This window comes from Lissotriton helveticus, chromosome 6, assembly GCF_964261635.1.
Source record: "Lissotriton helveticus chromosome 6, aLisHel1.1, whole genome shotgun sequence".
In the NCBI taxonomy this organism is placed as follows: Eukaryota; Metazoa; Chordata; class Amphibia; order Caudata; family Salamandridae; genus Lissotriton; species Lissotriton helveticus.
Window position 1 is genome coordinate 38,230,375 of NC_136067.1, and position 13,220 is coordinate 38,243,594.

A 13,220-nucleotide genomic window follows, 5' to 3' on the forward strand; every position below is an offset into this window, starting at 1 on the left:
TATTTCTATCAGAGTGCTGCTACATTGTTCAAGTACAGAGATTTTTAAGCCCTCTTTGTATACGACCGCTATGCCCCCCCTATTTTATCAGGGCGGTCTTATGCACTTGCACATGGCGTCTCCATTGATATTATATAGAAGCGTTCACGCTGCGCATCACTGATGTTAGCTCAGTTCCCCTTCTGTTCGCTGGAGTCCTTATGCACTTGTACATGGCGTCTCCATTGGCAGTATACTGAGGCGTTCACGCTGCACATCACTGATGTTAACTCATTTCTCCTTCTCTTCGCAGGAGTCCATATCGACTTGCAGATTCGCGCAGAGAGTTGCCCTGATTAAGAACGAGGCTATTCTGAATGAAGAGATAGACCCCAGACTGGTAAGAATATGAGTGTCCTGGTGTGCACAGTGAGGTCAGAGGCTGAGGGGGGCTTGGAGAGAGCATGAGTCACTGGGCTGCACTGTGTCTACCCTGCATCTCCCTCAATCTTTGGCAGACTTGATGTTGTTTTTTTTGGCCTCAGGGGAGATTTCGATTAAAGTTCCTTCAGTAAGAGCTCTTAATGTCCTGGGAAACGCTCGGAGCATTTAAGTGGAACCACTGCTGTCCCAGTGAAACTTCCAGGCAGGGGCTCCATCACCTGCTCCGGAGGGAGGCGGGGCATCCTTGTCACACAGTGTACAGTAGCATCTGTGCTGTGAGACCAGGATGACAACAACTTCCTTGACAACATCATTCAATCATTCGTCAGCTGTTTATCACCCGGGGTTAGGATCTGGACCACCGACCATTCGTGACAGTCCTACTGGACCCCCCCCATAAACACACAGGCACAATCAAAAGTTGTAGCCCCTCCAGGTGCTGGCAGCATCCCATTGACACGAGCATTTAGTGCCCTGTGGGTAACTTGGGGCTCAGTAGTATGAATCATGCTGGTGCGTATCTTGTTAGCGCAATCTCAAGGCGCTGGAGGTGGGCATTCCCTTATTTGCTTGGGGGCCTAGTCCCAACCAAATCAGAGAACCCTATGCCTTTGCACCCCTGCCATATTACAGACATGAGCAGTAGAGCAAAGAAGCCTTGAAGAGGGAAACTTGGGTACCACATGTGAAGGTCCCGGCTTGTTATGTATCATTTTAGGACCCTATTGTAAGTTTCCCGATTCATGCCCTTATATAGGTATAAATCGCCATATCCTTATATAGGCAAAGAAATCATAACCATATTTAGGCATAGCTCATGCAGTCCAAATACGGCAGGGCTACTTCCACTAGTTCCGAAAATCCACAACGATTTCTTTGAAAACTCGGCTTCAGCAGTTAGGGACTTCCCCTTGCCTGAATATTGATTTGTCCAAGAACTCATGGAGTTTTCAAAGAGCTGAGACTCTTTGATGACGTTATGATGTCCAACTGTACGTCAAAGTCGGCACCTTCAAAGTATAAATATGCCCACACTCGCCCAAGCAAACACACGATGGTTTGGAGCAGTTCGACTATCTACTTGCCCCACGCGCTCTGCTACAGCAAGTGCCGAAGGAAGCCGACCCTCCAGTAGACGCACTGAGAGAGACGCTGTCTTTTCTCCTGCCGAGAAATCCAGCTCCAGTGTTTTCAGGCTACCCTTGGGGGTTGCTGGGAAATCGAGTCCTGAGCCTGACCTTCTTCATTCTAAACTAAGGTACGGAGCTGATTAGACCCTTCGAGAAATCTTGAGCAGATTCTTGGCAAAAGAATACTACATTTATGCTACTCCTCACTTACTTCCTCCCTCGTACTAAGCTTAGGTTAGGTACACCGGGGTAGGCGTATTTTAGAAGCACCAGTTGAGTACTTTTAGCCTCTGTTATTTATGTATGTGTATATATATATATATATGTATATATATATATATATATATCAGTCATGTGCAGAGGAGCCCCAATGAAGACAAGCCACATGAATTCCCATTTCACTCGATTTATTTTTTCATTACTTGCCAGCAGACGGACTGAAAGGTAAAGTTCACCAAGTTCTTTATCATTGCCAAACGCGTTTCAGGATACTGACATCCTTTCTTCAGTGGCTCAGGCAGGGAAATGAATGCACTCAAATTCGTTTTGCACTTGTAAAATATTACCTCAGTGGGTGGGGCTTCAGTGCAAAGCTCCCTGGTTATTGTAGTGCTGTCTTTGAATATTCCTCATGTGGGGGAGTCTTTCAGTCCCAATTATCACCTGTAAAAGTTTTCTCCAAGTGGAAAGGTGAATTCCTCCCTTCAGCCATCTGCCCTGCTTTGTAGTAACAAAAACGAGTTTTGAGCAGCGTCGTTCTGCAGCGCGCTGCTCACCTTCATTCCACAAAGCAGGCTGTATTTCTGAGCCTGCACGGACCCGCCTTTCAGCGATGGGTTTGTCCTCTCGGCTGGGCAAAAGCCAAAAGCATCAGTCATGTGCAGAGGAGCCCCAATGAAGACAAGCCACATGAATTCCCATTTCACTCGATTTTTTTTTTTTTTTTTTTTTTTTTTTTTTTTTAAACAAGCCCTGTGAATACCAAAACGTGACTCACTTAGAGGAAAATATTTGATAATGGAGAAAAAACACAAATGAACTTACTATAAGGAGACTACCAGCCGCATGCAGCACTCCACCTCCCATAATGCACCAGTGGAGATTGGATGTAACACGCCCTCTGGGGGATGATTGTTGGAATAAATGCTGGTTAACAAGACATGCTGGCTTCAGTTGTGCCTTTTTCAGCCCAGGAAGAAGGGGCGTCAAGCCCTGAAACGCGTTGGCAGTAACTAAAGAAACGAAGGTAATCACGAGGCTGCATTTCACTGCCGGATGGTCGAGAGCAGCAGAGTGCGATCCTAAAGCTGGGGAATTTCGAGAGAACATATATATATATATATATATATATATATATATATATATATATATATATATATATATATATATATATATATATATATATATATATATATATATATATATATATATTTGGTTTAGGCAAGGAGACGCTGGCTGGTCCAGTTGTGCAGGAACCTTGGTAATAGACGCAGTCTCGAAATTTTCAGGATATTGAAAACAGATACTAGCATCCCAATAGTATATTCGGTTGCTGGTTTTTTGTTTTCAATGTGGTGTACTAGAAGGGTTTATCTGAAATCATGAAATGTCATTTTGATTGCCCTACGATGACATACATATCTAGTATAATCAATTCCCTAACTCTGTAGCATTTCATGTATAGTTTTTTTAATTGTATAGTTTTTTAGCCAGTAGCTTTTGCTCTCTTTTATATTCCCTGTTTTTCTTTTAGCTAATTTATTTACACATTGCACTACGCACTTTCCGAAATTAACTGCGTAAGACTTGCCGTATTACACATCTCAAAGTTCCAAATTAATTAATTAATTCCACTATGAGAAAATGTATATAATCATAATCGGTTGTAACTTTTTTAAATTATGATTATCAGCTGGCGCAGTTCTCCCTTTTTATGTAAATGTTTGTTCTGTGTTGAACTTTTTAGGTCATATTGACCGAAATAAAGTTTCTTTGACTTGACTTGGTTTAGGAACCATACAATGTTCTTACAGTATTATTTTATTCTACTATTTATACTGTATGCATTATATTTTACAACCAGTTTTACGATTGTAGCAGTTCACTTCTTATGCTTGAGAAAGAAGACTGCCCAATAAAACCTTTTATTGAAAACGCCCGTCTTTCTACTTTCTCTGCACCTCTAGTGAAACGAAGCATGCACGAAAGACTAAGTGAAATATCTTTCTATTGTTTCCACGACTCTGAAGATACGTTTTATCTTGGGAAAACAAAATTGTCATGTTTATGCGGTTGTCAGAGACTAATCCCTTCTTGTGAATTCGAGAAAGTTTCTAGTGACCTCTGAGCTAACTGGCACGCACAATTAAGTCTAGTATATTCGATAGAGACCCAGTCGACCTAAGCCCTACGTCTAATCTATAGGATATATGATTCCAATGCGCAGAGCCTATCGGGAATATAGGAACTACACTACAAGCTCCTCCCCCTCAAATAATCCCTGCACGCGAGTGAGGTCAGAGAGTGCTTGCGCCTGTGAATGATTCACTGCTCCCCCTTTAAAGTCAGGCCGAGTCTCCATCTGCAGGGAATGGCGGGCCGGTAGCTTCATGGATGTGGTGTTAAGGCCAAAGCTGCTGGCTTTGGACCTTGGGACCCAGGTTCAAGTCTCGTCATCGACTCAACATCTCATGATTCTGGACAAATCTCTTAGGGCCAGATGTAGGTAATTCATATTTACAGACTCTTAAATACCGAATTTTACTGATTCGGTATTTAAGAGTCTGTAAATATGAAGGGGGGGAGATGTAGGTATTACAGAATCTGTAAATACAGAATCTTTAAGATTCGGTATTTACCAATTCTGTAAATACCGAATCGGTATTGCCCATTGATTCCTATGGGCCTTGAAGCCCATAGGAATCAATGGGCAATACCGATTCTGTAATTACAGAATCGGTAAATACCGATTTTAGCAACGGTGCAGGGGGTGTCACTTTGACACCCTCTAGCACCCCAAAGACGGGCATGTGAGCCATGTGGCACACAGACATGCCCTAAGGGCATGTCTGTCTGTCACATGGCTGCACACATGTGCATGCACACCTGGATTCGGTATTTTACCACACAATTGGATTGTGTGGTAAAATACCGAATCTGTAAGGCCTGTGGCACTCTCTGGAGTGCCACCTACATTTGGATATACCGAATCGGTAAAAAATACTGATTCGGTATTTTACAGAATCGGTAAATTTACCGAATCGGTAAATTTACCGATTCTGTAAAAATATGCCCCTACATACCAATTCATACATACCGGTCGGTAACGGCCGAAAATACCGATTTTCGGCTGTTACCGACCGACCTACATCTGGCCCTTAATCTCCATTATGCAAAAAAAAGAATGTGTCCTTGTGTCATGTTATCGGCGCTCATGTAAAGTGCTCCAGTACCTTCAGATCGAGTTTGCGCTATATAGAAGAAAAAAAAACACCAGTCAAACTTTCACAATTTTGGATGTGAACAGTAAACAGTGCAGGTATGTGATCAGGTACACGGTTCCTTTCTGTGCAAACGGGGACAGTGTGACGAAAAGTAATTCAGCTCCTGGTCCAGCTCCCTGCTGTTGTCACACACAGCCTTCAAGAGGCAAGACCTCCCCACACCCGGTGGAAGGGTGTGATGACTGGGATATGGGCACATCTGCGAACATGCCCTCACAGACTAGTGCGTGACTGGCACATAGGGCATTGTTTTGCTTACTGGTGTAGGGGACATATGAGAACTTTGACTGTTATGTTGGGAACACATGAAAATGACTGAAAAGGACGTGCATGTCTTTATTTTGTAAAAGAATGAAAGGTAGTGACTATGGTATATTGTCCTAAAATTGCAGACTGATCCGTGGAGTTAAAATAGTTAGTTTATTAAAAAGGAATATATCAACACATAACACCTTGGAAGAGGAGTAGACATCTCTAAGAGGACGGCGAGGGACGCACCTTCAGGCAAGTGTAACTACAAGTGGTCCATTTTACCCTCTTCCCAAGGGGTAATTAGGACCTTAACTTGGGGTTTAAGAAAGACCAGTTTAGTAAGAGGATGGCACAGGTCACCCTAACATAGTGGTAATATCTGACCGCATTGGTAAGATAGGAGCCCTGTGTTTTGTCCTGATGAATGCCACAGACATATCTGGGCCAAAGGCCTAAACATGTTGACGACAGAGGTGGTGATGCGGTAATAGTTCCCCCAATCCCCACACTTCAGCTTTTAATACCAAGTATTACCCAGCGCATAAATGTATTTGGGTTACCACATTGGGTTTTAAAATCACTTATTCACAGGCCCCCATTTAGCTTATTAGAAGTGCCTCTCTGTCTTCAGGTGTAGGCCTGCTCTCTATCAAACATGTTTTTTTTAAACCAAGGACTGCCAATGATGAAGCATGACACCTGGTGGTGTGTGAAGACAACCCTTTATATTTTTTGAGATGCCTAGCACTTCACTGTCTTTGGGCTTTGTAAGGATATGGTTGCATTTTGTTAACGCCATACTGAAATCCCCTCCTCACAATGTCTCTTGCCTGCAGCAGCGCATACGCTGCAACGCAGGCTTCGACCTAAAAATGAGAACATGCCTGATATTTGGGTCAAGCATTTATTAAAAATGAAAGACTGTAGTTGGGAACACAATGAGTGCATTTCAAGTTTTGTTTTTAGTGATAATTCATGGTGTCATTAGAAGCAAGTACTGTGACTGTGGCATAATTTCCTTAGTGGCAGAGGGCATCTTCCCGGCTCATATGGAGACATTTCATGGCAAATATGTGTGTCACGTGTTTATATATTTATTGTTAGTATAAGCAGCTATTGGTTGAGCCTAACGCCTTACAATGTCCTGTACAATGGGTGTAATCTTGCTATTCTTAGATTGAGACATCTATCTTACCTGGGTGGTGGCAAGTTTCAGATACATGGCTACATTTCTGACCTCTGATTCCCATAATCAGATTTGTATATTTCATGTGCTATATTCCTGTGTACCGTACACTCCATGAGTGTGGTGAAAGTTTGACAGTCTTAAGTGGATGGTTGGGTGGGAACATGGGTAGGCATGTGGCCATGCACAGTGCAGATATCAACAAAGCTGGATACTGGAAAAACACATACATGCATGGCTACAAAGGATAGGTGCAAGTGTGCCACCAAGGTAGGAAAGGGTACGGAACTCTCCTAAATTTGTTCATACAAGTCTGCCTTAATATGCTCCTCACGAGTAAGTATGTAGCAGTAGGGGTGTGCATGGAACTCAGTGTATTCCTATGAGTACTTCTACTGATTTTTGACAATGACTGAAAGTTGGAAATCTTCATAATTTATAGAACACAATCTATGATGTGTCATTTGAGAGTTTCAAAAAATCAAAATAACCTTTATTCGGATATTGCATTATCCATAAAAGCATACTCATAATTACGTACATGGTCAAAGTTAAAATAAAGTAAGTGTACTACATTTTCCTTAATAAAAACAATGACAAGTAAAAAGTGCAAGATATCATTGATGTCCATATCCACCAATTCCTATATGTTTCTATAACTCTATCTAATAAATATAAATATACAGAGATCACCGTTATACTAGCAGCAAGATATACATAGAACAAATATTTGGCAGCATTATTTTAATCGCAGATTTTCTAAAGTGCATAGGGCATAAATCCTAATTATTAGACTATCTAAATAATGTGCATAGTGTAATAGCAGCCAAAGATCTAGGAGTAGATTGTTATCTATGTCTCCATATTTACCAAAGTGAGGACAAGGGAAAAACAATTCACATATTTACATATAGCAGCATAAATTTAAGGTGCAAATGTGCAAAGTGCAAAGAGGCCTCTTTCCGATCTGTTGAGGTGACATAGTTCTTTTAAATAAGAATTAATTTATAGAAATACGGGATCGTATGGCCATTTTTAAAAAGGTACACACACGGTATATTAATCCATCATCTTTAAGCTGTAAGACAGATTTAAATGCCACATTAAAATCTTTTATGCCTTTAGCTCTAAAAAATGGTATCAGGAGGGGCTTACTGTATTTTTGATAATAGGAGCAAAAGAACAAAAAGTGCATTAGTGTTTGCTTCCAGGAGTTCTGACATGGGCAGACCAGATTCTCAATGTTAGAGTGGTAGCCCAAGGGGAAATACAGTAGGTACTTTATAGATCCTGCTCTTAGGCGAAACAAGAGGCTGCGCTCCCAGCATGTAATTTCTTTAAGGAGGTAGCCGGCTGGTGTGAGCGAGGTAGATACAATGTCGCCTTCTATTTGGATATAGCGTTTCACAGAAGATTTTGCTAGTTCTGCGTTGTATCTAGTCTCCCCATAATGCCTATAGAGGGTATTCCGTATTATCTTCACGTTAGTCCCCTCTAGTCCATTTGGGTTGTCAAATATGTGTTCAAGATTGACTGCTGCCAGGCTTGCCCGAACTTGGGCAAGCCATGGGATTTTAATACCCTGATCACATTTTAGGCAGTCAGCCAAAATTTCCCTTGTCAGTGATGCTTCTGGGTTTTTCCAAACCTTAATCCAGAACAACACCCGACGTGCCTTAATGTAGTCCTCCAAATAAAACAATTTTAATTAATTGTGGCTTATGAAGGTGGAGGATGAAATCAGTAGACCCAAAAGCCTTCTGCAGAATCTCTTCTCCTCAGCCTGGGCGTTTTTTAAGTTTGAGTATTCCCAGATTTCGGCCCCATATGTCATAACAGGGACACATTGTGTCTTATAGATAGTACGGAATTTATGGCCTTGATGAACTTAGATCGACCGTAAGCCAAGTGAGCGGTCCATGAGCCGTTATCGGCGAATTGTAGGCCCAGGTACGGAAAAGTGCGAGTGCATAACAGTGAACCCTGATCTAAGACAATCCTATTAATGTGACGTTTTTTAGGGCCACAAAACATTAAAAACGATTTTTTTTAAATTAGTGCAAAGGTCAAGGCTATACATAAAATCCAAAAATCCCCTCACTAAAATCCTCAGGGCGTTCGGTGTGCGACCCATTAAAACTGCATCGTCTGCATAGAGTAGGGAGGCGAGTTTAGTGCCATTTATTATAGGGACATCGGAAGTTAAAATAGAAAGGGCGTTATGGAGTTCGGTAATATATAAAATAAATAAAAGAGGGGCAAGGAAGCACCCTTGTCTAACGCCTCTGCCAACCGTTATGTCTCCTGACACTGCTCCATCTATGCATATCCTTACTCTGGCTTTTAGGTCTCTATGCAGGTATGTCACAAAAAGTATACCAGATTATTATCCAGAACGTAGTCCAAAAGGCGTTGCCAGAGCTTCGACCTGTTGACAAAGTCGAAAGCGGACGAAAGGTCCATAAAAGCCAGGTACAGTGGACTGTGTCGAGCGATGGTGTATTTTCCTATAATTAGGTTCAAATTCAGGCACTGTTCCACTCTACCCAGATGGCTCTGGAAACCCAACTGGCATTTGTTTAAAATATTTTCTTCCTCTGCCCATGCCCTGATTTTATTAAATAAAACTCTTCCTAAAATTTTGAGGGTATTGTTGATTAATGAGATCGGCCTATAGCAGCTAGGATCCGATCTTGATCCTTTTTTAAAAATTGGTACAATTACAGAAGTTGACCATGTACTAGGAATATCGGTTGTAATTAAATTATTAAAAACATTTAATAATAAGGGGGCCCAACATTCCTGTCCTACTTTTATGAGGTCTATCGGTAGGCCATCAGGTCCAGGTGCTTTATTACCCAAACTCTGGGATATTGCCTCCTCGACCTCACCTATAGTTATTGAAATTTTAGTAGGACATATAATAGACAAGTTATTATCACAATATAATGGGGGGGGCGTATATTTTAGAAAAGTGAGCAACCCATACTTCTCTGGAAATATTGCAATCAAGGGGCGTGGGGGGATTCCCAAGAGTTCTTAGGGATTTGGTTGCGGACCTAAAGGCATTTGTGCTTTTAGTGTTAGCTGCACAAGCCAAATTATTCCAGTGTTCTTTCAGAACGGTGTCACGCCTAGTTCTTAAGGCCCTCTTATAATTTGACCTTAGTGTGCGAATAAGCATAGGATCTCTGGTGTTTGCAGACAGAGCCGCTCTCAACTCCCTATTGGCTTTGGAGCAAGTGTTATTGAACCATTTAGGGTCAGAGTTGCATGTACCCACTGGTCTAGAGATCAGGTTTTTTATGCCTGCACATAGTTCGGTAAATGCAATAACAACCACAGGATTAGGGTCTGCAAAGACCAGGCACGTCTCCCATAAAGTGGGGTATGTCTTTACCATCTTCGCAAAGATCTCCTTGTAGTCTGAACCTCTCCGTTTGACTCTCAAGGTGTCAGTGGAGAGGTGTAGATTGCTAGCGCCTGGTTCCTTCCTAAAGTTTGCACGACGTGCCACCTTTAGCAGAACAATTATGGGGTTATGGTCTCCAAAGGTGGACCGCTTTACCTCTGCCCCGAGGAGATAACTTTGTAACGAGGGTGATAGAAACACATAATCAATAACTGACCCTCGTCCTGATCCTCTGTAGGTGGGCGTTAAATTCCCATTGATGTTAACAGGGGCAATGTCCATTACGTTCAGGAGACTGGTGTTTACTAAATGATCTATTAGCTCATACCCCCTTTTACATGGGTTTTGAATATTAAGGTCAGAAGGGAGTCCATTGACACCTCTTCCAATCTTTGCGTTAAAATCACCCCCCAAGAAAATACCCGCCAAATTATATTTCCCTTGTAGGTTATCTTGATCCATAATAAAATCAAAAAGTTGAACAAAATTAGGATTCGGAGCGCTTAAAAAATCATTGTTATAAAAATTAATAAAACAAATAGAAGGACCCCGTGTGTGAATTAGAGCTTGGAAATTGGTGTGACCAGTAGGGATTAGTTTTGTTCTACCCCCTGAGGCGATTCTGAGCCATATTGATAGTCCCCCTATCGGTCTGCCGTGACTAGGGGTGGCGGGAATGATATTAAAACATTCATATCCCTCAAGGTATAACTCTTTAGGGGCCCAAGTCTTTTGGAACAGAAGAACATCATGTTCTCTAATCATATTCACCCACTCTGCTGATTTTAACTTTGGGACTAAGCCTGCCACATTCCAATTTAGGACCTTCAATGTGGAATCAGGAATATCAGCTTTACAGGGGTTGGACACTTCAGGGTTGACAGAGACAATCACGTCCACATTCCCACACGCCAGCGAGGTATTAAAAATGGGTGACTCAGAAGGTCAATCAAGTGTATCCAAATCAGAGAGGGCCAAATATTGGTTTGTGAGCTGGGGGAGAGTAGAGACTTAGTATTGGGTCAGTGGTCGTTTATAAAAGAACCCAAGGGGCAAAGCGCAGATGTTAGTTTGGCTAAGGTTGCTAGTTTCCTTGACTCCAAGTATGGATCCAGCAATCCTTGGGTGTGAAAAATTAATAACAATGCAGTTGGAGTTCTGGACTTTTTGGTTCCGTCCAGAGGTGTCAGGGAAAACACCCGAAGACCCCGGAGTTCAACCTGTCTCGGTGCACAAACAAACAGAAACACGGGCTTCTCGATGGTGGCGTCAAAGACCAAAGGTTTATTACTGCAGGGACACAGAAGTCACAGAAACTGCACACGGGCAGTGTCTAGGAGCCTGTTCAATTTGTACAAAGAGGGTTGTTCCTTATATACTAAATATTCTGCTCGGGGCAAATTCTTTACATGTTACCACAGTTCTAAACATTCGTGTCTTAAACAATAAATATTTGGCGTTGCACAGGAATCGTCAACAGTATCTGATGTCAAAACATTACGAATGAGGGGTTCCCACTAGTCCCTCATAATCCCATGTCAATTCTTCATTCAAGACCCGGACCGCCTCATCGTAAATTTCGTTACCTCCCCCTAATAAAGGCCCAGAAGGAAAGGAGCAGAGCCAGGTGTGGAAGATAGAAAGACAGGATAAGAGATGTTTGTGGGTCGTAAATGGGCACGGTTACCAGCTTCGGCCGCCTAATCATGATCAGGCCAACGAACACAAGAACCAGTATAGCAGGACTGGCCTCAGGCTGGGGAGGCAGCTCTTGCCGAGTCATGCTGCCACAGCGTTGCTGGCCTAAGGTGCACGTGTCACTCGCAAGGTGAATCGCCGGCTAAAGCCTACGTGTCCTTAAATAAAAAGAGGTCATTGCGTGTCCATTGACTATGTGAGGGCAAGGAGTACAAAATGGCTTCCGTGTCTAAGATGGATGCCATGGGTAAAACAGAAATGTGTTTGTAACAGGAGTGCTCTTGCTCGTAGCATAGCGAAAACACCAGGATATACTAAATGGATCATTTGCGGTTCACTGATACCGAAATTATGTATTTACGACAATGTTACAAACACGAGTAAAATCGTCACGGAACCTCAGACCCTCCTTTTGCCCTTACATAGGCAATTACTCAGTCTATATCAGAGTCAGAGTCTAATTCTATGCTCATTAGGTCAGTGACATGTTGTTGTATCATCATCCTGTCTCGTGCCTTTTCTCCTAATGCAGGTGGTTTTCTGAAACAGGTTGCAGCACAGAGACTACACAGAGCGGGACCACATTGGATAATAAGACAGCACGAGAACAGAAATACTAGGATGACACCAATGACCATCAGAACCTTCCATCCCCACGCTGATACCAGAGTCCATAACCACTCCATGAAGGACCAGTTTCCCTTATCTACGTGTATAGAGTCGGAAATCTTGTGAAGCTTAGAGATCGCTTCATAGACTGTTGGAGCATTATTTGGAATAAAGACACAGCAGCTCGATTGGATCATTCTGCATACCCCACCTCGATCTGCAAGTATTACGTCTAGAACCATACGGTTCTGCAACGTCATGAGACGATCCGCCTGAAGCTCAGCTGTTAAGTTACTAAGGGCACCAGCAGTTTCTGTAATAGTAGATTCAACTACCCGTGTTAGTTGACGTAGATTTCTACTATTGGCCATAGGCCCCCAAAACGGAAGGAAACCTTTGAAAAAGTCTCCAGCTTCTTGACCAGCGGTATCTTCCTTGCTGAAGACACCTCTTGCTACTCTGGTCTTGTGATAATCTGAAGAAGCAGTGTATGTCGGAGGTAACAATCGAGCAATATAACATGAACCTGAAAAGTCAGCAGGCAGCCATGTATATGCTCTGTCCTGACAGATGAAGTAGGTACCCCTAGCAGTCAGGAAGGCAGGGGAGGAGTTAGACGGAAATACGTAAGTCTCAACGCACTCACTCCTCCCTAGCTGAGCTCTCAGATTTCTCCCATTTCCTTGCAAACAGACCTGACCTCGGTGAGGCACGACCCAAACTGAAGTGGAGCTTTTACGCTTGCTTTCTCCCAAACTAAGGCGATACTCTGTAGAGTTCCAACTCAAATACACCCGTAATTCATCTCTAGGGTAAGATGGAGTATTATTGACGTCTTTAATCATGTCAATAATTCCCTGGACTAAAGCTTTGTTGGCTGAGTTGTATTTAGTGGACCGTGGTGGACGCGGAGGATAGGTCTCAAGGGCATATGAAAAAATGGTCTGAAAGGCCTGAAATGATCCATTGTAGCTAAAAGGCAAGACTAGATAGGGAATGCCTTTATC

At 42.6% G+C, this 13,220-nt stretch overlaps 1 protein-coding gene across 1 annotated transcript in view; it reads left to right on the forward strand.

The window, feature by feature from the left end:
* Positions 1–13,220, forward strand: part of KIF6 (kinesin family member 6) — a 1,617,941-nt gene that overhangs the window by 522,623 nt on the left and 1,082,098 nt on the right. The window contains exon 9 of the mRNA XM_078647330.1: positions 293–379. Coding sequence (XP_078503456.1) covers positions 293–379 — 87 coding nt within the window. The remainder of the gene's footprint in view (positions 1–292; positions 380–13,220) is intronic.